Source organism: Mastomys coucha, unplaced genomic scaffold (genome assembly GCF_008632895.1).
Source record: "Mastomys coucha isolate ucsf_1 unplaced genomic scaffold, UCSF_Mcou_1 pScaffold12, whole genome shotgun sequence".
NCBI lineage: Eukaryota > Metazoa > Chordata > Mammalia > Rodentia > Muridae > Mastomys > Mastomys coucha.
Window position 1 is genome coordinate 15,191,912 of NW_022196894.1, and position 25,445 is coordinate 15,217,356.

Genomic DNA, 25,445 nt, shown 5'->3' on the forward strand with positions numbered 1-25,445 from the left:
CAGAGTGAGTTCCAGGACAGCCAGGGCTACACAGAAAAACCCTGTCTCGGAAAAAAAAAAAAAAGAAAGAAAGAAAGAGAGGACCCTGTGGGGTGGTGCTGGTGTTTTCACCAATTTGGCTCCATGGGCTAAAGCCGCTGGTTCCCATTGCCAGTCTGAGTGTCTCACTTAGAACTTCTTGGATTTGGCTGGGTGCAGATGGAGGTTCTGCAGAGCCTCCATCTTCCCTGGTGGAGGAGCCTTGAGGGGCCTTGAGCATCCCCCCCATCCCGACAGAGTCAGTCCCACCTGTCCCCAGGAAGGCAGGTCTGAGCCTCTTGAGCTAGCCAGGATTTCTGTATCCTCTTACCTACTCTGACCTAACATCCATCCAGAGCCAGGTGGACACAGATCTACCACAGCTGTGCCATCCGGACATCCCAGCCATTGATTGCCTCCTGCACTCACCATATGGTTCTGTACAGCACGCTAATTAGACCATGGCTTATACACTACACACGGGATGGGCCAGACCAGGGCACGACAGGGTGGACAGTCTCCCTACCCGAGTCTTTGAGTATTGTTTTCTTGATGAAAAAAGGAATGGGGAATGTCACTCCGATTTTTCTAAGCTGCTGTCTTCCGGAGGCTGGGACAGTTCTGCAGAGCCTCCATCTTTCCTGGTGGAGGAGCCCCTGCATGTCCTGTGTGAGCCTGTGTGAACTGACTGAGGGGATTTGCAGGTCCCTGCTTAGCATCCTCATGTCCACAGCGTCAGCAGATAACTTGAATGCCAATGGGGAAGCGGGCTGGGGAGGGCAGCATGGGCCTATGTCAGACCCACTTGTGGTGCTTACTGATTCAGAGGCCCCACCCGCAGAATTGGGAATGGTCTCTTGGCTGGTCTCCCTAGGGCTTGGGTACACTTACCCACAAAAGGATGGATTCCCCCTCCCCACCTCAAACCCATACTACCTCACTAGAATGTCCACTACAACTCATTACCCCCTGCTAGGGGCTTAGTTAGCAAAGCTGTTGTGGGTCACACTGAGGTCACTTGGTGAGGGCCTCTGGGCAGAACGCCTAGCATGCCAGGGCACTGCCAAGTGCCTGATCAGCAGCAGTCAGGGTGGGCATGACCCTCAGGCCAGGATAGCTGGGAGGGGTTCTCTGTTTGAGCCATCTCGGGGTGAGGCCTGCTGTAGGGCGGCCTGACCATCTTTTGGCCTCCTAGACTGTGATGTTGGAGTAAATATACAGCTAGTACACTAGGGGAGGTCTGTACAGGATGCCTTTCATCGTGTGTGGGACCTATTCTGTCCTCAGGGTTCTACATCCCTAACCTTAGAATGAGCCAGTCCACAATGAGGAACCCTCCTGGCCAGGCCGGATATTGGGTTGTGGGCATAGCAGAGCTGTTCCTGGGCACATTTTTTTTTTCTAGAGCAAGCAGGGAAGTTGAGATTCTTCACGGCAAGGGGGGGAACCGATGTTACAGAAACTAAAGGGATCTGGAGCAAGACAGAGATAACCATCGCCAGGCCCCACAGAAGACATGGTACTGAACCTCTCCTTCCATCCAAGAAGCCGCATGGCCCTCACCTGCCTGTCTGCTGAGGACTTCTAGCATCCCCATTCCCATTGGGACTTTGGCCCAATACTGTCCTGATGGCCAGCTCAAGTGTTTCCTGTCCCATGAGAGTCCCTTGTTTCAAAAGACTTTCCCACCACCTGGCAAAGTTTCTCCTTTGTCACAAGGGTGTAGGAAAGACTAACACGCTTAAGCTCTGGAAACAGCTACTGCTTGTGCTGGAGTCTCCGACAGACAACCCTGAACCGACTCCTCCTGACCAGGGGCTGTTCTGTGGGTAGTCAGATCTCAGTTCCTAACCACTAGGCTTTCCCATCTCATCTCCTTAGCTTTGTATCTTGGGAGGCTGGACTGGGGGCCACCTTTGTCCCTCAGAGGCTCTCTGACTAACAGCAGGGGGGCACACCTCAAAGGGGCTTTGTATCACCACAAAGAGGCTCTGTCCCTCTAGAGAAGCCAGAGTGTTGCCATGGTAATAGAGGGGCCTGGCAGAAGGGGTCCCACCATCTGAGGCGGGGGAGGACATTGCAGGCCAACAGCACAGTCTGCAGGGCTGGCAGCCAACACAGTGACGGCTGCACCTGCCCAGCTGAGGCCTGTATCTTGCAGGACACTGTCCTTGACAGGGCCCCCATGGGGCCATAAGTATTGCTAGGGATAAGAGTGGGCCTCCCAAACTCCCCAGAACCTCAGTCACCTCTTCCAGGCACTTCGATCCTCATGCCTACCCCAAAATGCAGGGGACAAACTTGGCTCTGTGTCTAGGACCTCAGTGCCTTGCTACCTGTCTCCGTAAGATGTAAAGCCACTGGCATGTAGCAGTCAGAGAAGGCAGTGGAAGCAGTGGCTGGCCACCCTCACTGCCTGACCCCGTACAGTGGGGTGACCCGTGTAGGCTTTGTAATTGGGTAGAGATCTTTGAGTACATAAGGGAATATCCTGGAGAGACTTCTTTATCCCATGGAGGATCCTTTGTAGCTCAACAATATCTCCAACCAAACAGGGAATGGCTCCATTCTGGTCAGGGTGCATTAGACATCTGTGAGAGGATACCTACCGGGAAAGCTACCTGCTCGTGGCCTCTGGCCCTCAAGGTTGACACCAAGCAGCTACTTGTAGCCCTGGGGGACAGCTCCTTGCTTCCTTAAGAGACACTTTTAGAGCCTGGAAAGGTAGCACCATTGGCTGCAGCTGATGTCTACCTCAGACACAGATGGAGTGTCAGGGACTGTCCTGTGTTGGGGACATCTATCTTCCATGTCCCCCAAGTCCTTTGGAGAGATGAGTTTCATGGAACATGGAAGCTTGAAGGGAACCAAATGGAGAACAGATGTCTGCCCCTAGAGAAACCTTGAGCCCAGGCTCAAGTGGTAGCTTCCTGTGGCCCAGGCCTCCTACAGAAGAGGACACAGCTCCTGGAATACTGATCTGCTCACCTGCCTGACCAGAGCAGCATCCTGTCCTTGATTAGAGCTCCAGTGTCTCAGCCCTACCATAACCCCTAATTTTCCTGGATCTCTCAAAGGCCCTTTGCTCTGAGGCTGACTGGTTTTCCGTGACCCTGGACAGCCCTTGGCCTAAGGTGTCCCACTATTGTGAGGCAAGAACCCGCTGAGGTCCCCTTACATGTGAGATCCCTTCTTCTGAGGCTGTGCTGTTGGGACACCATGGGCATACCCTGGGAGACAGAAGTCCCTGAAGAATGTGTCTCCCCACCCCCATCCTAACTGGAGTCTTTGCCAGAATGGTCTGCCTCTTTTGTGGGAAATCTAATTTCCAGGCTGTATCTGATTCCAGGCTGCCTGAAAACCAGCTGCTTCCCTAGGCAGCAGACACATCCCTCGCCCTCCCCCCACCCCCTTCCCAAGCAGACTTGGAGTCTCCAGTGCCTGGTTGGAAAGATGGCTGCCTCTCCGTTTCTCAGAGTTGTTTGTACCCATAACTCTGCTTCTTATATGTGCACACTAGAACTGAGGAACTCCAGCAGCAGGACCCCCCTGGCTACAGCTGTGACCCCAGGATGTGGGTCCTTGTAGTTTTTCTGTGCTTCCATGTGTACAAAGTCATTTTCATGCCTCTAACTTGAGGTCTTCAGACATGTTACCCGTGTACGTCATTTTATCCACTTTCAGCTGGTTTTATTTTTGCTTTTTATGTAAGAGCACCTTAAGGGTGTGGTGGCACATATCTTTAATCTCAGCACTCAGGAGGCAAAGGCAGGTGGATGTCTGTGAATTCTAAGCCAGCCTGATCTACAGGTAGAGTTCTAAGACAGCAAGCACTACACACAGAGAAACCCTGTCTTGAAAAAACAGAAAGTGTGAGTACCTCAATGAATTAAGAATATTACTTTACTGTGGGATGTTTCAAAATACTTAATTCCAGCAGGACAGTTATCTTTTGAAGTTCTGTAGCTTTGTTCCCTTCTTTCCCCTACCACCTCAATGTTTTTGAAATGGGGTTCTCATTGTGTTGCCCAACCTGGCCTTGAGCTCCAAGGCCCCTGACCTAACCTTCTTGGGGGCTGAGTGATCCTTCTACAGAGGTTACATGTCAGATATCCTACATATCATATTTATATTTTGATTCATAACAGTAGTCAAATTATAGTTATGAGGTAGCAATGAAAATAACTTTCTGGTTGGGGGTCACCACAGCATCAGGAATTGTATTAAAGGGTTGTAGCATTAGGCAGGTTGAGAACCACTGTCCGAGGCGTAAATGATTCTCCTACCTCAGTGTCTTGAGTAGGTAGGAATATATGAATATGCCACTACATGCGGCTTCCTTCCAGTCTTTTGGAAATGATTAAGGCACAAAGTAGAGAGGTGAGGGGGTTGCTGGTGGCCTGTACCCTGCCCAGCCTCTGTTGTGCTGAAGGCACTATGCAGATGTGAAGCTCCTGCTGTTGCGTCAGCTGAAATGCTTGCTGCACGTGTTACTCAGTGTGTCGCTTTTTAAAAATGACTATTTTTTGTTTGTTGCTTGGTTGTTTGGTTGGTTGCTTTTTTTTTTTTTTTTTTTTTTTTTTTTTTTTTTCTGAGACAGGGTTTCTCTGTGTAGCCCTGGCTGTCCTGGAGCTCACTCTGTAGACCAGGCTGGCCTCGAACTCAGAAATCTGCCTGCCTCTGCCTTCCAAGTGCTGGGATTAAAGGCGTGCACCACCAAGTTAGGCTTGTTTGTTTGTTTTTAATGGACAGAAATGTTTCATCCTCACAAACTCCTGGTGGTGCATCTTTATGCTTCTGTGGAACAGCTATCTCCTAACCCAGTACCCTTCACCCTGTACCTTCTGCCAGAGACTGTGCTCCCAGCCTTGGTGCAGACATGCTTTGTGAACCTCACACTCCAGACTGCCTCTGATTTGTCCCCACTCTGGGCACAGTGCCTGTCCTTTTGAGCTTGGCTAGAAGCCATTCCCAAGGTTCTGGGTACCATCTGACCTCAGTGAGGACGACACGATAAAGACGGAGTTCTCCCAAGGCTTGGCCATCCATATGTAGGAAGCATGTTCCCTGTGCAGCAGAGCTGAGGGCATGACACCAGAGCTGCTCCCAGGACGCTCTCCCAGGCAGAGAGGATGGGTCTAGCACTTCTGGGCCTGCATTCAGCTCCTGCTGGACTACTTCCTGGTGCCCTGTTCTTTTCCTGCTTGAGATGGGCAGACTGTGGAGTATGGATCAGGAGGTGAAACTCTTCCCAGTGTCTTTCTGGCCTCTGATAGGTGGCTAGCAGGTCTCAGGCCTGGAGCCAGGCCCCCTTCCGCCCCCTACTGACCCTTAAGAAATTCCTCTAATTCCTTGGCCCTAATTGACCTCAGCCCTGTAATTTGCTTTTCCGGGCCAGGCCTTTGGCTGTGCTCCTTCAGAGGAGGAATGTCTGGGTCAGCAAGAAGGCAGAAAATGCCTCTTTAGGTTTTCAGGGATAGTCAGCCTCCATCCCAGTCCCCTCTGATAGTGCCTGTCGCTCTCACCATAGAGTGAGTGAGGGCTCTCTTTGCTGCAGAGCACACAGTCACCAGGCATCCTCTTTCTGTGGTTATGAGACCTGTATTCTTATACCCATCATTTATACTCCCATCTTCCTTCCTGTTCTCCCTCACCCCTGCCTCTTTGAGACAGCATCTCCTCCCTCTGTAGCCCTGGCTGGCCTTGAACTTTCTACTCAGACCAAGATAACTAACAGGTCTGCCCAGCTCTGCCTCCAGAGTGCTGGGACCGTGCCACACCCAGCTCTCCATTTCCATTCATCCTTCCCTCAGCTCTCTGGCCCTCTGCCATCCTTTGATCTGCCTTGTCTCTCATTCAACCATTTGCCTGCCCGTCAGTCTGCCCGTCTCCAGTTGACACCCCCCCCCCCCGTGTGCCCACACAGTCTTCTTCATTCTCTTGCTACATACCAGTTCTGTCACCCACTCCTACCATACCCATTCCATCCAGCCTCCTCCTGTCTCATCCTTCCCTCATATCTCAGTAATCTATCCTCTCACTCATCCACCATGCATCTCCCAGTCTGTCATCCACAATCATTCCCACTCGCCACTCACGTAGCATCCACCCACCTGTTACTGCCATTTCCACTCACCTGCCCATCTCTCCATTACCCACCAGTCCTTCCTATCTCTCCCAGCCTATGTCGGGTCTGAGAGCACAGGAATGAGGCCTCTAACCCTGACACTGTCACTCAGTCCCTGCTGTATCTGTGGCTGTCTCTCTCATTTTTTTTTTTTTTGGTTTTGTTTTTAAATCCTGCCACCCACCCATGTATGCGTGTGCATGTATGTGCTTGTGTGCTTGTGTACAAATGATGTGTAAGTGTGCATATGCCACAGTTCACATGTGGAGGTCAGATGACAGCTTTGGACGTCAATTCTTACCTCCCATCTTGTTGGAGACAAGGGCTCTCTTGTAGTTACTGCTGCAAACACCAGGCTAGCTAGTCTCGGAGCTTCCAAAGATTCTTCAGGCTGTCTCCCACCTCCTGTAGGGCATGCTGGGATTACAGATACTGTGCCACCGTGTCTGGTTTTCACGTGGATTCTTGGGACCAGCATCTAGGTCATGTGCAGTAAGCACTTTACCCGATGAGCCGTCTTCCTGTTGTCTTGAAACTGTACTGTTTCACTGTACAGTGCTGACTGTCCTGGAACTATGGAGACTATGCTGGCTTGCCTCAAATTTGTGATACCCCTCCTGCCTCTGCCTCTTAAGCACTGAGACTGCGTGTGTGTGCCATCAAGCCTGGCAACCACTGTTCTTTTGCAGTTGAGTTTTTTTCAAGTTTAATCTCAGTCCTGACTTCCAGCTCCCTCCTCTAGGTTCCTGGGTTTTTCTAGCATTTCTGGTATTTGTTCACATTGAGGGGAGCCTTTATTATTCTTTTTCATTGCACATTTAACAAGAACGTGGGGGCCTGGGTGGGATGTTGTATGGGGCCATGGTGCTGGGTCTTCCCAGGTGGATAGCGGCCAGTGGAAAGGCCCACAGCATCACACTTGCCTCAGAGTCCCTGGGGTAATCCCAGGGATCCAGCAGATGCATATTTGGTGCCCACCCCTCCCCTAGACCTATAACTCTGTGCCCCAGGCTCTACCTAGGATAAGCATCTTTGAAGTCTCTATTGTCAATCTTTGAAAAAAATCATGTTGGTTTTTGTTTTGTTTTTTAACTTTCCATGACAACAAACATTTACTGTTTTTATTTCTTTGGTTTTGGTTTTTTTCAAGACAGGGTCTCACTGTGTAGTCCTGGCTGTCCTAGAACTTACTCTGTAGACCATGCTGGCCTCAAACTCACAAAGATCTGTCTGCCTCTGCCTCCCAAGTGTGTGTGACTTCTCTCAGCTTTACAATTATTGTTTTAATATACAAATAGCATTTTGAGTTACTATCCAAAAAAAACTGCCCTGAGCTGGGCATGGTGGCACATATACCCTTAATCCCAGCAGTCAGAAAGCAGGAGCAGACAGAACTTGGGGAGTTTGAGGTCAGCCAAGTCTTGTAGTAAGTGAGTTCCAGGCTAGCTAGAGGTGTAAACTGAGACTCTCAAAAATCCAAAAACAAACAAAAGAACTATTGTTTCTTGGTGTTCTGGCCTGGGCCACCCATATCTTATGTGTGGGCCTCCTCTGATCAGCCTCGATGGGTACATACACTTTGGAGTCAGTACCCCATCCAAGAGCAGACAGGTACACATAGTTTGGGAAGATGGCAGGGGCTCAGCATACATCTCTTTGCTCTCCTATGGGAGTTGCCAAGACTCTACCTCCCCATAATCTAGCTAGTGTTCCGGATGTTCCCTGGGAAACTCAACAGTCATTTCGCTCTGAGTTAGCTGAATTGGGCAATGGAAAGGCCAATGTGGGGTTTGGCTACTTTCTCATCGTAGCCTCAGAGTTCCGGGCCCCCAGCCAGCCCCAACCAAAGCCAGCAGATATCCTTCAGAGCGAATCTTTTTGGGTCCCTGAGCTGTGGCATGTTTGAGGTGGCTTGGGTCTGGGAAGCTATCTCCAGGCAGCCCAGGCGTGGTTATGCCAGATGGGGGTTTGTTGTGGTAAATATTTAATCTCAATGGGGGGTTTCTACTGGTCTTAGATCATTTAGTTCCAGGGTAAAAGACACAAAACTTTTACATTTATAAGAAGCCTTAGTCAGCACTAGAGCTGGGCAGATATCAACCCTTCTATGGCTATTTTGTCTACTTCCTGGTAAATAACCATAAGGTATGACATGCCATGCTCCTCCTGCACTGCTCTTACTCCATCTGGCCAGCCTAGTTCTCAGGATCCCTTACCCCATGGGGTCTCTCTCTCTCTCTCTCTCTCTCTCTCTTTCTCTCTCTCTCTCTCTTCTTCTCTTCCTCTCTTCCTCTCTCTCTCTCTCTCTTCCTCTCTCTCTCTCTCTCTCTCTTTCTCTCTCTTTCTCCTCTCTTCTCCTCTCCTCTCTTCTCCTCTCCTCTCCTCTCTTCTCCCCTCTTTTCCTCTCCTGCCTCATACCCCAAGCCTGGGAACTGAAACTCTGCCTACCTCTCTTCTGAGGAGCAAGGTTATGTAGCATCACTTGGTGTACTTGAGGATCTCCTTGTCCTTGGGGGCCGGGTATTCAGCATTACAGTACATAGCAACAGAGTTAACCTTAACAGGGGTTGGAGGACACAGGGGTGAAATCAGAGGTAAGGCAGGAGTCTCCATCCCTCCATCACAAGAGGCAAGGAGGCTAACTTGTCCACAAGATCAATAGCTGTCTGTCAGCTCACCCTGCCTGGTGGTTCTAAAGCTCAGCTTAGGTGGGCTGATGCATCCAGCAAGATAGTGAGACTCCATGACCCACCTCAGCCCTCCCTAGGGTAAGCTTCCCCTCCAGGGTGGGACCCTCTTCAAGGATCAGCCCTTGCCCTCATCAAGCTTCCTGTCAACACCTATGCTGGGGGGTCGGAGGTAGGGGGGAAGGGAGGTGATGGTAGGTGGGGGTGGGGTGGGGGATGGCCACTGAGTGTCCCTGCTGTGACTCTGCCTTTTGTTTCTGTGTTGCTATGGTGTCCAGAGAGCCCAATCTGTACTTCTCTTCCTATCTCTTTCCCTAGTGGTGGCCACCACCTCTCCCAGCCGAAGTTTGGCTAATTTTACAGGTTATGGTTAACTAAGGACAGTTCCTCTGCCCACACCAGTGTTCTGTAAGGTCACATTGGCAGCTTTATTCCTGTGACAGGTGCAGAGGAAGTGAACAGCTGTGGGGGCCAACACTCACTGCTTGCCTTCACTGGGCCTCGTTTCCCCCAGCTGTCTCTCTACCTCTGGGTTACATGGGTTACCAGTGGGCTGCTGCAGAACTGGTCTTCTGTGGGTCTCACCCAGTACATGCATGATATCCCCGTGCAAGGGCCTTCCCTCTCTGAGCTCAGATACTGTATTGGTGCAGGGATGAGTGGTCCAGCAGTCTGCTTCCGTGGGCTTGTGTGGAACCAGCTGGGAGCAGGTCCCAAGCAGCACTGGGCTTCGGGCCACATACTGAGTACGCGTGTGTTTGTACCCCTCCCGCAGCCAAGAGCCCACCTCTGAGCTCTGCATACTTGGACCATTTTTGTTGTTCATGAAAAACAAACACGCTGCTCAGCCAGAGAATGAGTGGCAAGGAAAAATGCTGGCTTATCACCGCAAACACCAAGACCCCTCCCTCCCTCCCTCTCTCCAATCCCTCGGGGCCCGGGGGCTAGAGTGTGGGTAAGCTTGAGCCTCCCTAAAGGCTGGATCTCAGATGCTTGGGAACTCCCTCTAGATCAGGCCTGTCACGCACAGGCCAGTTTTAAGCAAGGGGAGTCTAATATAGCTCTGCCAGAACCTCAGCCAGGTTTTATTCAGCCTTATGAAGCAGAAACAACCCTGCTCTGAGTGGAGTGGCTGTGACTCCTGGAGTCATAGTGGACCAGTGGAGGTCCACAGTCAGTCTTTCTAGGAGACTGGTGGTCCTCACCGACCAGCCATGGTGTCCTGTGCTTGTAGTGGAACGGCCTCTCATGCCCTGCCTGCTAGCTGCATTGACTTGGCCTTACTGGCTTTGTAACTGCTGCTGGACCCTCCTCACCCTCTGTGGGTCTCTGTTGGACAGGATTGAGGTGGTCCCATGAGACTGGAATCAGCTGGCAGAATCAGGGGCAACCAGAAGCTTGAAAGATAGAGAATATTTATCACATCACATTCCCCTTCCCACCAGGCTCTGAGAAACCCATGGTCCGTGGCTCAGCTGCACTTGGCAGGAAGCAAAGACCTGGGTCAGAGGCCCAGCTTCACAGGGAGGGAGTTGCCTGCTTCCGGCCAGCTTCAGATTAATGGCTTTTAATTTAGAATTTAATCAATGCAGCTTCCCTCCAGAGAGCTGGATGCTCTGGCCAGGGAGAGAGTCCTATGATCTGTGAGTAGGGTGGCAGGGGGCCCAGGATGGCCTCACCAGGTTGCTACTCCACCCTACCCTGAGCTTGTTCTGTTTTGCCTGCAGGCTGCTGGCACCCTGGTCATGGAGGACTGCAACGTGCATTCGGCCGCCAGCATTCTGGCCTCGGTGAAGGAGCAGGAGGCCCGCTTCGAGCGGCTGACACGGGCACTGGAGCAAGAACGGCGCCATGTTGCCCTGCAGCTGGAGCGTGCCCAGCAGCCTGGCATGAGCAGTGGTGGTATGGTGGGCAGCGGGCAGCCCCTGCCAATGGCCTGGCAGCAGCTGGTTCTGCAGGTAATAGTCTGGGGCAGGGTAAGGACAGCCAAGTAGGCAAACAGTTGAAGTCTTGGTGGATCACAGCTAGCGTGAAGTGGCTTGTAGCTCTGCTGGGGCCTGGGGGGAGGAAAGGAAAGTAGATCCCAAGGGGGCCAGAAGCCCTATTTGTCTATTCCAGGCACCGTGTAAAGAAAAGAACGGGACATGCCTGACCCTTAGAATCTTGCTCCCTCCATTGAGTGAGCTCTCAGGGTCCAGGTAGCTGGATTGGATCTGTTTGGGGCAGTTCTTTAAGAGTTTTTTGTCCAGCCGAGCACTGGTGGCGTATGCCTTTAATCGCAGCACTTGGGAGGCAGAGGCAGGCAGATTTCTGAGTTCGAGGCCAGCCTGGTCTACAGAGTGAGTTCCAGGATAGCCAGGGCTATACAGAGAAACCCTGTCTCGAAAAAACAAAACAAAACAAACAAACAAAAAAAGAGTTTTGTCCAACCAAGCAAGATCCCACTATCTGCCTACACCTCCGTGACCTAGAAGCATCAGTTTCTCCATTGTCCATTACCCTCAGACTGAATGCAGGCCCCAGGCAGGAAGCTCTGTTCCATAACCAGGACCCGAGGATGCTCTAGTGGGAGTGTCTTGTCTGTCTAAAGTTCACCCAGTTACCAGCAGGAAGAGAGGAGGCTACTCCTCACCACCTGGAACAGATGCTTGCCCTGCTCTTGTCCCCTGAGCTCAGGAAACAACTCGGGGTCCTCATTTTCCCATGCTCAGCGCCTGCATCCTTAAACTTGGCAGCAGCCCTTTCATGCTAGCACCTGCAATCTCAGCCCTTTTCTGGTCTTCCTGGACCCGCATCCTAGGGAGCTATGCCTAACATGTACTTGGCAAGACTGGAGGAACCCTGGCCTGTTTCAACCAGAGGAGGTGGAGGGAGGAGCTAGGCATGTGAGACTCATAGACAAGGTGCCTGTTGAAGGCTCAGGGGGACAGGTTGGGACTGCCCCGAGCTGTCTCCCTCTGATGGCTCACAGATAAGGGTTCCTATATCTATTCACATCTGTATTCACCTAAAACGCAGTCAGAGCCAAAGATTTCCACATTTCCAGAAGACCCAAGCCCAGTAGGGAGTCATGTTTTCCTCCTCTCCTCTTCTTCACCCTCCTTCTCTTCAACAACCCCCCCCTCCTTTCCTCCCCTTGAGGCAAGGTCTTACTGTGTAGCCTTAGCTGGCCTCAAACTCACAAGAAATCTGTCTGGCTCTGCTTCCTAACTGCTGAGACTAAAGGCATGCCCCATGACACCTGGCTTGAGAGCCTTTTTTTCAACTGTGCGGTACTGAATGTTTTCTGAAAGGCTGGACCGTGTATTAGGACTGAGGGGTGTAGGCCTGGAAGAGTGGGCTACATCCGTGAGGCTCTTGCTGAGTAAAAATCCAAACCCTAGGCCTCCCATGTAAGCCTTGAGGGCTGTAGCTCTAATAGCACGTGTCTAGCACACAGGAGGCCCTAGCATGTAAACCAAACCCAACCATGTAGCAAGTTCTGAACTGCTAACCGTCCCTAACCTTCTAAAGGAAGTAGAACAGCTCAGCTGGGCCACATGGGCTCAGTGGTGGTCACTGCCCCTGAGGTTGTTCCTTAGGCACAGAGACACTCAGTGCAGTTCTCCAAGAATAGAACAGGTTCTGTTCTCCATCTCATTGACAAGCAGTACGGGAAGACAGAGGGTGCCCTCAGGGTCAGTGCCCTGGCAGGAAATTGTTCCCATAGTCTGGAGCTGCTGACCTCAGTGTCTTCTCCTTACCCACTATCTCATCCCACTCTCGGCTTTCTTGGTTCTAGCCAGATCTGACGTGCTAATGGGGACATGAGGAGGCTCAGGCCAGCCAGGCCATTGCCTCAGTGTTGAATTTTTGTATATTAATCTCGATAAGAGCTGTCCTGGAACCCACCTCTGAGGCACAGGGTCAGCAGGATAGGTAGTTAAGAGCTTAGGGTGGTTGCAAGGCAGGTGGGTAGCTGTGGCCTGCAGCCTGGGAGCTAGGGTCAAAGGTTACTGCAGACTTGTTCACTAGACTTGTTCCACAGTCCTGGCTGCCTGCCCTTCATCTTCTAACAGAATGAAAACACTCACCTTATATGAGAGGAACACACTACTATGACTTGGTCAGTCAGGTTACTGGACCTGCCTCCAGCTTAGCCAAGTGGCTGGGGCGCTAACAGTTGGAAAATCTGGCCTGCATCCCCTCAAAACTGTGTTCTGTTAACTGACCAGGGTGGCTGTGGTGGAGGATGAGGAGGTCAGAAGTCAGAGCATTCTGGTCTGAGTAGGGAAACTGAGGCCAGTGGGCACTTGGCATGCCTGAGTGTGCTTCAGCATGCAGGCTGTGTAGCCTCTGCTGGTGTCACAAGTCTGCTGGAGGCAAGGTGGGGCCTCAGGGCAGGTTTGACTTTTCAGATTGGGGTGGGGAGAAGCAGACAGGAGGCAGGGAACCAAGCTTGGGCCCCTTCCTTGGAGTACCCACTGAGCTTCCGTAGGCTGGCCTCAGTTCTCCTCTCTCAAATTCTGTTTTCGTGTGTATGATGCAGGAGTCATTAGCGTGCTCTGTAGAGTGGCCTTAGTCTCTGCCTTGCCCCTCCCTGTACTTGTTTTCCTCCAGCTGTCAAACTCCCCAGGTGTGACTGCTGGAAGGCTTAGGGTGGAGCAAGATACATCTTGCTGGCTCCGATCCCCACAGCCCATCTGTCATTTCCCAATAGACTCAAGGCATAGAGGACCAGGTATAAAGCCAGTTCTGTTTCCAGGGCTTCTGACAAGAGCCCCATTCCAGAGACTTTCTAGCCCAGGGCAACTCCAGACTTGGCTTTTGTCCCACTGTTTGATACACTGTAACAGCCTTCAAAAGGTGAGAGTATACCGACTTGTGTCTTGATGGGGAACCAAGGTGAGAGTATAACAACTTGTGTCTTGATGGGAAACCCAAGACATAGCAATAAAGCCCTCTCCCCTTGCCCCCTCACCCCAAGCTCCGTAGTGACCTTTACTTGGAGACCCATGTGGAGTGAGGACCTCGCAGCTTGACCATACCAGGACTATATCTTAAGAGCAGAATTACTCACAGGATAAGTAGCTTGGGTCAGGTCTACTTTGTGGGACCTCAGTTTACACAACTGTAGAGGTAGATAGGCACGTACACATTCACTGGGAATAGATCGAGACTTGAGTAGGAACAATTGCCCAAGTCTCTTGGGGTGTGTGGGTTGGGGATGGAGTTGCCAACCCCAGGGCGTGATGCTAGGAGCCAAGACCTGGGGCTGGCAGCCCGTCAGGCCTAGCTGCAGAGTCCCGCCCCGGCCTGTGGGGGGCGGAGCCTCGTCCGCCCCGCCTGGGCGCGCCCCTCCCGATTGGCTGCTGGTCTTGGCCGCTGCCAGGTCCGCCTGCACGGGAGGGAGTCAGTAGAGCCGGAGCGGCCGAAGCGCCCGCGGAGTGCGGTCCAGCTGCCGCCCCCGCCGGCTTGCAGCTTCCCAGCCTCGGTCCGATGCCAGCCGAACTCAGACAGGTTGTAAAGAACTCGGTCCCGCGGGGGTCGGGGGCGGTGTCCTGAGGCCCTGGCCTACCCGGGAAGACCCGCTTTTGTTTCGGCGAGCAGCCAGCCCTCCGCAGCTATTGTCTGCTCTGGAGCCGGCTGCACTGACCCTCAGGGCAGGAGCGGTGGCGGTGGCTGGAGTGAGCCAGCTGCCCTGCTTGGAGGGGGCGTGTGCGAGCACCACGCGCCTCGGTACCGTAAGGGCTGGAGCCCCGCGTGGGGGCGCAAGCCTGGCGACCCTGCACTCGAGTTGAGGGTGACCTGGGAAGGGTACACCCCTCCGCCTGTGGGACAGGTGGCGGGGGAGGGGGAAAAGGCGGGGCACAGAGCCTTCTTAGTGGCCCCTCCCCAAACAGAGCGAGGCCCGCCCGATGAAGGAAACTGGCCTAGGCCTCTTGCTCCCTGGAGGCTCTCTCGGCTCCCCTCCATTCCCCTTCCGCTCGCTTCCAACTATACTCTAGGGACCAGTGGAGCAGCTTCTCGAGATTTAATGGAAACCCTTTCTGCCGCGGCACTGCACGTGAGGGGAGGGCAAGGGAGGAGCAGAGCCCGGTACTGCCCACGTGTGGTGGCGGGAGGGGTCTGCCCGGCATCCAGGCTGTATGCGTTCCAGTACTGGTGAGGGGCAGGTGTTCTGCATGTACTATGTTCAGAGGGAGTGGGGTTTGATAAGCAGTGAAACTGAAGCTGTATGGAGCAGGGACTGCCTAAAAGACACCTGGTGGTAGGAGGGAGGTCTGCCACACACCTAATGTGGTCCATAGCTTCTGGCCACTGACTGCCCAGTCAGTCGAGGATTTGTGGTCAATGTGACTGGGGTTCAGGCTTAAGGGAAGCTGGGAGTGATGATACTTGGTCCCCTCCCCAGCTTGTTCAGCCCACCAAACGACCCTTGGCCTTTTAGCCACCGTCTGGGGCCACACCCTGGCAGGCTCACTGTTCCTGTTGGCTATGGAAGGGTTGTGCAGACTGGGCATAAAGGAGGTGGTATTTTGTGGTGACCAAGGGCCTGCCTGGTAGGAGATGTCAGCCTAACTTTTCCCACGCTCCGCCTAGGAGGGCCATGATGGAGTTCAGAACTCCATCCATCCGGTAGTAGCCACCTTGTGCCCTCTGGGGACCTGTCCCGGGAGATGTGGGCTCCAGGTATGCATCTGACTTCACTTTGTGGTTGATGTATGCCAGCAGGGTGGGGCACGAAGACCTGTGTTCTGTCCTACATGATATAGACTATAGATGCTCATCCATAAAGTGCACGAGCTGTCACATCCTGACACATCTTGGTTTTCTCTCCATGGACCTGGCATTAGACATATATGTGGGGTGGATGTATGACTCCTTCCCTCTCAGCATGAGGAAGCTGAGTCCCCATAGGTTTGTGTTCAGCGCTGTGCCTGTGGGGCTCCTCTAGGGAGCAGGTTAGCTGGGTGGGTCCTAGCCAACCCCAGGCCTGCATAGCAACCCCTCTCCTGTATAGGCTTAGTAGCTCCAAAGTGTGGAGGATGGAAATGGTCTCTTTTAGAGAAAGTTCGAGGCTGGAGCCAAGGAGGGGTGACAGTCCATAGCTGGCACACAGTGTTTCACAGGGCTGTGACAGTGTAGTCAAAGGTGTCCATGTCTACTACAGAGTAGAACAACCCAAAATCAGCAATCAGGCTGGGAATAGATAGGCTGGTAGGTGGGTTGTGAAACATGGAGACACTCCACCAGCCATCACTGTTAAATATCAATTGCTGGTGTGGCCTACCATTTTACAGACCCACCACAAAGAAATTCCAGAAGCTGGGTTTTAGGATGGCCTTGTACTTCTTACTGCCAAAGGCCTAGGTTTTCCCATCTCTACAAGCACTGAGAACCCAATAGTAGATAGGTAGCTGGGTGTTCATGGCTACTTCCCTGTGTGTTGGAAGCACACGTAAGGGCTAGTGCTAGCCGGGCGGTGGTGGTACACGCCTTTAATCCCAGCGCTTGGGAGGCAGAGGCAGGCGGATTTCTGAGTTCGAGGCCAGCCTGGTCTACAGAGTGAGTTCCAGGACAGCCAGGGCTACACAGAGAAACCCTGCTAAAAAAACAAACAAACAAACAAAAGGACTAGTGCTAATAAAAATCCAGTCAAGGGAGATAGGGTATATCTGAGAACAGGAGACATAATGCACTTGGGTATTGTCAGATCTCATAAATAAATCAATGCACTTGTGCCTGTGTTCCTGATTGTACTCATGTATGTGCAGGTGCTCCTGTTTGAGGTGTTAGAGACATCTGTCTTTATGAGTCTAGAACTGTCTCTGTGTGTATGCTCAGGCATGTGTAGCTGGCCTGACTTTCCCAGGAACATGGCTGATTTACACTCCTGCCTGCCTGGGTGAGGTCATTGACTGCTTTTAGCTTCCTGAGGTCATCTGCTAGCAGAGACTCAGAAGTGCAGGATCTCTCAGCCCATACATTAGTGGGTGACTACCATAGGTGGCCAACCTTTGCTGGAGATCCTGGTTCTCCGTTGCTGTGTGTCACATGTTCAGCACAGCCCAGGGTCTGTGATTCACAATGTCCTAGATCCTTCTTTGCTTTACCACTTATGTAGGGAGTAGGGCAGGGTTCTTCTCTGAATGTTTAATGTATGTAGATGCATGCAAATCTACAAAGGGGCCCTGTCCCCTGGCAGAATGTCCTAAGCAACTTGTCCCCTTGCCTTGCTCCTCCCCCTTCTAGCTAGGAATGCTGCTCCTAGTTCCCTTCCCCATCCCCTATTCCCACCTCACCTCCCCCACCCCCCAAAAAAACCCCGTTGAGCTTCAGAGAGTCCAGCAGTCAGAGCTGCAGCTTGACACTCAGGCACCAAATGGAGATGGAGCAGCAGCACAGGCCTCAGCACAGAGTCAGTGAGTGTCCTTGGAGAAGTGCCCAGGCCACCCAGTCTGGCATCTTTCCAGTTGTCCCCACATTGGGCCTCATCTATTTCTCTTTCCCAGGGAACAGGGTCTCCTCTCCCTGGACAGGTCCCAGACATTCCATCTCATCCGTAGGCTAGGAAAGGGACTGCCGAGCTCTGTCCTGGAGAGGTGCCGCAAAGCTCACCGTTTCCTTGTTAGATGCATTCCTGAAATCCCTGTGCTAGGACATGTGTGGTTCTGGTGAATCTCTCTGCTCCATCCAGGCCTCAATTCTGTCACTTATAGTCACCTCTTAAGTCTCTAAAGGCCCTGAGAGAGGGAGAGGTGTGCTCTGTGCCTCCACTGTCCCATGTTACCAGAGCCCCCAAGATGTCCTAGATGCAATGCTAGTGGTGTACTTGTATTAATACACTCGCTCTGTCAGGGGCCAGGTGCTCCCCCAGTACAGGAGCTAGCCTGGGGGGGTTTACTGTCTCTGTGATCTCTGCAGGAAGGCCTGTCCTGAGGACAGCCTGGCTCCCTGCTTAGCACAGTGCCCAGGCCAGAGAAGGGCATTGTGGCTCTGTAGCTGGGGAGATGTAGTATGAACTACTTAGGCCTCCCTGGGCCTTGGGTGGGGAGGCACAGCCTACTGCTGCCCTAGCCATGGTTACAAAGGAATGTGTCCCCCTTACTCTCTCACTGTAGGTTGAGTTCCAACCCCTATTCAGGCCAGATGCCAACCTTGAGATGTTGACAGGATAAGGCCCTGGGCCCAGAGCAGACTGGCTCTCAGATCCATGCGCCACTCTGCACAGCAGGAACTGGCCTGTCTTCTTGGAGTTGGCTTCCACACTGGCTAGTCTGACTAATACACAAGTGGGCCTCAGTCCATAACTATCTTGCCTACGATTCCCCCGCCATACCTCTCTGCAGGGTGGTAGTAAGGAGGCTGTAAGTAGGCATCCGTATATCTAGTGTCTGATGTGATACGTGGTCTCCATGTCCCAAGAGCCTCTGGACCAGAAGGAGCAAGGATATCTTAGTACTGTGGGTGCCTGTTGACTCTAGGAGGTGGGTATCCCAGACCTGTGAGGACTCCTGGCTGCTCTTGGTACAGGATTGTGTAAACTGTGCGGAAACTGACTCTAGGACTTGGCCATTCAGTTCATGGAGTAGAGTAGGGAGGGAGGTCAATGTGAGGAGGCAAGTGATGTCAGTAGAACATCCTGCAGGACCGTCTTGGTTCCCCTTTGTGCCTAGAAAAGCCTGTGGCAGAGCCATGAAGCTCAGGGAGGCCACCTTGGACCCAGGGGAATTGAGACCTCCCCTGACTTAGGGCACTGTCTCCGTCTCTAGAGCAGCAAGCCCATATACTATTTTCTTGTCTACAAGGGCAGTCTGCCAGGTGCCTTTGGGTCCAGATGGTCTTGCCTCAGCCCAAGTTTGAGGAGCTGATAACCCCTGGTCAGCAGGCATACAAGGCAGGATGAGTTGTATACGGATATTGATTGACCTCTGACACCCTTCTTCTCTCTCTAGGAGCAGAGCCCGGGTAGCCAGGCATCGCTGGCCACGATGCCGGAGGCACCCGAGGTGCTGGAGGAGACAGTGACTGTGGAGGAAGACCCTGGCACCCCCACCTCTCATGTATCCATCGTCACATCAGAAGATGGTACAACCCGGCGGACTGAGACTAAGGTATGGCTGGAAGAAGAGTGTAGCTTGGGCAAGCATAGCCATCCATCCTTCTGTGGAACAGGCGTGCGAGCTGGCCCCCAAGAACCATTTGTTTGGATGGCGAATTGAGGCCACCCCGGCACCATCTTGGTCTCTAGAGCCACCAAACCCATTTGCTACTTTCTTGTCCATCAGGTCACTAAGACGGTCAAGACTGTGACCACAAGGACAGTACGCCAGGTACCTTTGGGCCCAGATGGACTCCCTTTGCTGGATGGCGGCACTCCACTTGGCTCTTTTGCTGATGGGCCCCTGGACCGGCATTACCTACTGCGTGGTGGTGGCCCAGCAGCCACACTCTCCCGAGCCTACCTCAGCAGTGGAGGTGGCTTTCCCGATGGCCCCGAGCCCCGTGATATTCCAAGCTATGGCAGCTTGTCCCGAGGGCTTGGGGTACGGCCACCACGAACTGGCCTCCTGGGCCCGGGACCTGGTGATGGCTGTTTCACACTGCCTGGCCGCCGAGAAGCCTTCCCCATGAGCTCTGAATCTGGACCGCCAAGTGGCCGCTCCCTGCCTGAGCATTTCCAGGCCGAACCATATGGCCTGGAGGATGATACACGGAGCCTGGCTGCGGATGATGAGGGCGGCCCTGACCTGGAGCCTGACTATAGCACAGCTACTCGGAGAAGACCTGAGTATGGGCGGGGCCTTCGCGCCAGGTGAGCACCTCTGGCTTGTGGCTGCCTCTTTTGGGAATTCTCTCTTCCATTCCCCAGTTACAGAGTCTTCAGGCTGTATTTCAGTTTGAATTGCCTCCATTTCTTCTCAAGGATAGCAAGAAGAGTGGACCTGGGATGATGGGCATGCGCCTGGTGACACAGGTTCTAATAACTCTAATGGCTCTGTTATAATAATCGGCCAGCCGGCCATGAAGACCAGGGTATCAGATGTTTTCAGTGCGACTCTGCTTAAGGCCTCTGAAGTTTCTGTGCCTTGGTCTCCCCCATGCACACTAGCTCAACTCCAGAGGCCCTAGTCCTTCTCGTTATGGCCCTTGATCCTAACCTTTATGCTGTTCCCATTTATATCTGTGGCATGAAAACATGACCACAGCCCAAGTCTAGACTTTCTGTTATGTGACTCTGGGCAAATTATGTGACCTTCCTAGCCTTAGTCCCTTTCCTAGGAAGTGGGTGTGAGAGTTCATAAGGTCACTGAGAGCCAAAACATGTCCTTGTCAGGTGGACTAATTGGAGTGGCCATGCGCAGGGATTACCAATATGATACCCCCATATTGGTAAAGTCAGCCGGTATTACAGAGAGGACGTGGGAGTCCTGCCCTGTCCCCAACAGATGTCACACTGACATTAAGTCACGATTAAGTAACACTGTTAAAAAGCAAACTTCCTGACATGGGCTGTAATCTTGACCTTGCAGTGGCGCTGGCTGGGCTGGGCTGGACCTCTTGGCGTCCACACTGTTTAGGGTTGATGCAGGATGCTGTCAGTCCCCCTTGGCAGGGAACTCCTAGACCCCTGGACAAGATGTGGGGAGGCAGGGCTGGCAGCTACTGTGAAGGTGTTGGCAAGATCTGTTCATCCACACAGGGCCTTTGAAGACACAGCAGACGATACTGGTGAGCTGATAGAAGAGCGTCCCCCCTTCCCAGCAGCAACAGCCCCTCTGGCCCAGCCTGAGAGGGGCAGCCTGGGCAGCTTGGACCGAGTAGTGCGGCGCTCACCTTCAGTGGATAGCACTCGCAAGGAGCCACGCTGGCGGGACCCCGAGTTGCCAGAGGTGCTTGCCATGCTGCGGCACCCTGTGGACCCTGTGAAAGCCAATGCTGCAGCCTACCTGCAGCACCTCTGCTTTGAGAACGAGGGTATCAAGCGGCGAGTGCGGCAGCTGCGCGGGCTCCCCCTGCTCGTGGCATTATTAGATCACCCTCGGGCGGAGGTGCGGCGCCGGGCCTGTGGGGCACTGCGCAACCTCTCCTATGGCCGCGATGCTGACAACAAGGCTGCCATCCGGGACTGTGGGGGCGTGCCAGCCCTGGTGCGCCTGCTGCGGGCTGCCCGTGACAATGAGGTCCGTGAGCTGGTCACTGGTGAGTGGGCCTTGGCTATGGCTGACATGAGGGGGCTCAGCCCAAAATTGGGGAAACAGGAGTATAGCATGTATATCCATGTGCTGGGATGGATCCCTAATTCTCTCAACCATGGGGTTGCTGGCACCAGACCCTGCCTCCCTGGTTCCTAACCTGTGCAAGTGCAGCTTTCAATGTTCCTTATATGAACTGAGTGTCACTCAGTGGAAGTGCTTGCCTGACATATGCCAAGGCTCTGGGTGCCATCTTTGGGACAACTTCCCACCCCCACCTCAACCCCCCCAAAAACTGTAGCAACTATGCTAGCTTCAGGTGCTGGCTGGAGGACAAGGAGGGAAAGCAGAAGCAGATTATAAGTGTCATCCCCTGGAGAGGCCAAGGCAGTAGGGTCATGGTCAACAATATTGACTAGAGGATCATTACAGGCACACTCTGGAACCTGTCATCCTATGAGCCCCTGAAGATGGTCATCATTGACCATGGCTTACAGACTCTGACCCATGAGGTCATCGTGCCCCATTCCGGCTGGGAGCGAGAGCCTAACGAAGACTCAAAGCCCCGGGATGCCGAGTGGACAACAGTCTTCAAGAACACATCAGGCTGCCTGAGGTGTGGGCAGGGGTGGGGCATAGGCCGTATCTGCAAGGTGGCAGGCAGGAGTTGCCATGTTTATATCCCAGCATGTTCAAAGCTTAGGAGCTCCCGAGCCGTGTCCTAAGTCTCTGGGATTTCCAGTGGAGCGCTCTGCTTACACCCACCAATAGAATCCTGCATTCCCTGAGGCCCTGCCTGTCCGTCAGTTCTGTACCATTGTGACCCTACAGGGTCCTGGGAACTGCTGTTGGGAGGAAGGGGCAGAATTACCTACATATCATGGATTCTGTTCCAGTTCAGCTGGGAGCAAGGGGACTTGCTTCCTCCCCGACAGATACAAGGCTAAAAAAGCCCCACTGCCTGGGACAGGCAACCCTATTCACCTTCACTGTGACCCAGCAGGACCTACTGTGCAGATAAAAGCCCCTGTAGTTAGTGGGCTGGGGAATTTAGTGGAACAAAACCAGGGTGGGGGGCGGAATTTGAGGAGGTAGTCACTGGTGGTCCTGCTCCCTCCCACCCAGGAACGTGAGCTCAGATGGTGCAGAGGCCCGGCGGCGACTCCGTGAATGCGAAGGGCTGGTGGATGCTCTCCTACATGCTCTGCAGTCAGCTGTGGGCAGGAAGGACACAGACAATAAGGTGAGTGGGGCAGATGGGGACCAGCCTGCCCTCCAAATTCTCAGAGCCCAAGGGTCACAGGATCAGAGGCTAAGGGTCACAGGGAGTGCCCCAGAATGGCACAGATGAGAACAGGTTGTAACTATCCAGAACAAGGCACATGGTCCCTCACATGGCACAGGGTTGCTCCCAGCAGTTCTCTCCACTTTAGGCTGACAGTGCAATTGGTGTTAACTAGCCATGGCTTCACACAAGGGTCTGGGAAGCTCAGCAGCCCCCTTGTCCAGTGTTTCTGCTCAACCATGTCTTGGCCATGTCTTCCCACAGTCAGTAGAGAACTGCGTATGCATCATGCGGAACCTGTCCTACCACGTGCACAAGGAAGTTCCAGGGGCTGACAGGTACCAGGAGGCTGAGCCTGGGATCCCTGGCAGTGCTACAACCTCCCAGCGTCGGAGGAAGGATGACGCCAGCTGCTTCGGTGGCAAGAAAGCGAAAGGTGGGTAGGTGAGGCTGAGATGTATCTCTTTCCCACCGCTTCCAAGGCCCAGGGCTCTCCGTGTCCATAGCTGTGGTCCTGGAGTCCCGAAGACATCTAGTCAGTCCCTATGGGTGTGCAGCAAGTAGGAAAGGTGCAGACTCCAGGCCTAGCCTTAACCCTTTCCTGTGGGCCATGGGATGCTATTCACTTTTGTCTCCTCTGGGGAAGGATCTAAGGGCCCACAAATGACACTCCCTGGCTATTCACAGAACAGCCTGCACAGCACAGCCATTTCCTTCACCTGGCCAGGTACCCTCAGCCCTTGCAGGGTACAGGTTCAGGTACCTGCATCCTCCAGCTGTAGCAGAGGGGCAGGTGTTCTGCATTTACCTGTCCTGACCATAGGTCTTCCCTGTGCCTTATGAGTACTGAGTCCTTCCACGGAGTTCCCAGAGTGAGGTTGCACAGTCTGCTTGCTTGGCCTGCCGTGGGTGGGAGTGTGAGTCACGGGAGGAGGGTACTGCTGCTCAGGCTCATCTCCTCTCTCCTGTGCTTCCTCCGGCCGCCCAGAGGAGTGGTTCCATCAAGGTGAGTCCCTGTTTGTTCTGCTGTCCAGGTCTGGCAAGTGCAGTGGGCAACAGAGTAACACTCTGTTACCTAGGCTCAGGCAGTTATTTCCATGACAACTCTAGGGCAGCCGGGATGCCATCCAGCCTTCAGGCCCTGCCCCACCCCCCAGACCCCTGGAAGGGCAGCCATCTCCATGACAACTGACAGAGACTGGAATGTAGCCCTGGGCTGGTGGGGAGGCCCAGGGGCTGCTGCTTACAAAGTCAGAACAAGCTACCAAGCCAGCACTGGGACAGAGCAAACAGTGGGCAGGGCCTAGGAATGGCCAGCACCAGGGGACCATCTGCCCCTCAGATGAAATGTGTAGCACAGAAGTACATAGGGGCAAGCAGGGGTCGTCTGCAGTACCTTGCTGCCTGCTAGAGCTCCCTCAGCCGAAGACTGGACTGAAAGTACAAACTGGCTATGTAGGTTGGCGGACAGCTGGCCACCAACTAGGGGAAGTTTTCCCCTTGGATGGAACTTCTAGGCCAGCCTTGTTGCACCGTGGTCTGGTGTGCTGCATCACTGTCCCTGATGAGAGGGAGGCCTAGGTACTCAGGACATGGTTAGGCTGTTCCGACACTCCACTGCCACCACTGTCCTGGGCTAGCCTGACTCCTCCTCTGAGGACAGTACATCTCTGCCAGGGTGTCTTAGTGTCCCCTTTGGGCTCTGAGCAGGATAAGGCTGTGCCTAACTCTTGGCACACACTTGTCTGTCCTGGACTCTCCCTCCCTCTCAATGCATACCACCTTTCTGTTCCAGGGAAGAAGGATGCAGAGATGGACCGGAACTTTGACACATTGGACCTGCCTAAACGAACTGAAGCTGCGAAAGGTGAGTGGATAAAGAGGCAGAGCTGGGGAGCCTGGCCCAGTGCTGGCCAGGGGTCAAAACTCTGTGCCATTGAGTAGGCCAGGAAGGCCTGGGGTTGGAGGATCAGGTATGCAAACAGGCTGATCCTAGACAATGGCCCAGGTTTGGCAACTCCTGAGGGTTCAGACATTGTGTACAGGTTGTTTCAGGTAGGCTCTTTCATAGTCACGCAACAAGTGAGAGAGGGGTACATGGGTTGGAGAGACACTGATAGTGACCAAGCTGTGTGTCTTCAAAGGGGCATGACCCAGGGGGTCAGTGTGTAAGAATGGACATCTGCAGTCCAGGGTGGGCCACCCCTGCCGTCTGTCGTATCTGCTGGATTTCCAGTATCCACTGACATTTGTGCAATGCACTATGGACTAGCCTCAGTGAGAGACTGCCCTGGTGGGGCCCAGCCAAGCCCAGGATATCAGAAGAACCCAGATGATCCCTAACTGGGGCAGGCTTGAAGGCACCTTAGCACTTTACCCATGCAGCCTTCTGCTGGGTACCATCCTTGCTGACAGGCTGGGCCTCAGTCACTGGGGAGCCTGGAATAGTTGCCTAGGGATGCCTATTGCTAGAGGTGGACATCAGCTACACAGTCTTGTTACTTACTGGTGAGGGTGGTCCCTATGGTCAGATAGGGAAGGTAAACCATGTTTTTAGGGGTGCTGCCCTGGTCATATCCAGGAAAGGTGGGTTCTGTTGCTAAAGTAGCCTAGTGTCCATCTCGCTCTCCCTTCCTCCTGGATGTGCATCCAGGTGATCCAGGGTTAAGGGATATCCTCATTTTCCTGCTTTGCCCGCTGGCTCACCATCAGTGTGCCCATCTAATTGATGTTAAACATGACTTCAGTATCTGTCCCAGGCAGCTCCCCCTAGCTCCAGAACAATGAATAAGAAGGGGCCGGAGGTGGGGAGAGGAGTTTAACCATGACTGGGCTGCCACTGCCCTGTGTCTAGGCTTCGAGCTGCTGTACCAGCCAGAGGTGGTACGCCTCTACCTCTCACTCCTTACGGAGAGCCGGAACTTTAACACCCTGGAAGCTGCAGCTGGTGCCCTGCAAAACCTCAGTGCTGGCAACTGGACGGTGAGGAGTCAGGTTGGCAGGGAGGGCAAGACCTGGACAGAGGGAGTCCCAGGTACACCAGTGATTCTGCCTTGAGCCCTTGGCTCCATCTGGGCCAGTGGGAGAAGAGACCCAGCACATCCTCAGGGTCAGGAGATGCTGAGCACTGTGCCACGGTCAGCGTGGTT

At 53.4% G+C, this 25,445-nt stretch overlaps 1 protein-coding gene across 5 annotated transcripts in view; it reads left to right on the top strand.

Moving 5' to 3' along the window:
• Arvcf (ARVCF delta catenin family member) overlaps window positions 1-25,445 on the top strand; it is a 61,386-nt gene that overhangs the window by 32,409 nt on the left and 3,532 nt on the right. For 2 of the 5 annotated variants that reach the window (XM_031363357.1, XM_031363360.1), the window contains exons 1-10: window positions 10,560-10,790; window positions 18,771-18,929; window positions 19,104-19,630; window positions 20,519-21,018; window positions 21,444-21,627; window positions 22,137-22,254; window positions 22,561-22,732; window positions 23,285-23,302; window positions 24,092-24,163; window positions 25,151-25,278. In XM_031363357.1, the coding sequence (XP_031219217.1) occupies window positions 10,578-10,790; window positions 18,771-18,929; window positions 19,104-19,630; window positions 20,519-21,018; window positions 21,444-21,627; window positions 22,137-22,254; window positions 22,561-22,732; window positions 23,285-23,302; window positions 24,092-24,163; window positions 25,151-25,278 (2,091 nt within the window). In that variant the 5' untranslated portion in view covers window positions 10,560-10,577. Of the gene's footprint in view, window positions 1-10,559; window positions 10,791-14,161; window positions 14,332-18,770; window positions 18,930-19,103; window positions 19,631-20,518; window positions 21,019-21,443; window positions 21,628-22,136; window positions 22,255-22,560; window positions 22,733-23,284; window positions 23,303-24,091; window positions 24,164-25,150; window positions 25,279-25,445 lie in introns of those variants that run through there. The other 3 variants (XM_031363361.1, XM_031363359.1, XM_031363362.1) reach the window with 3 other exon arrangements.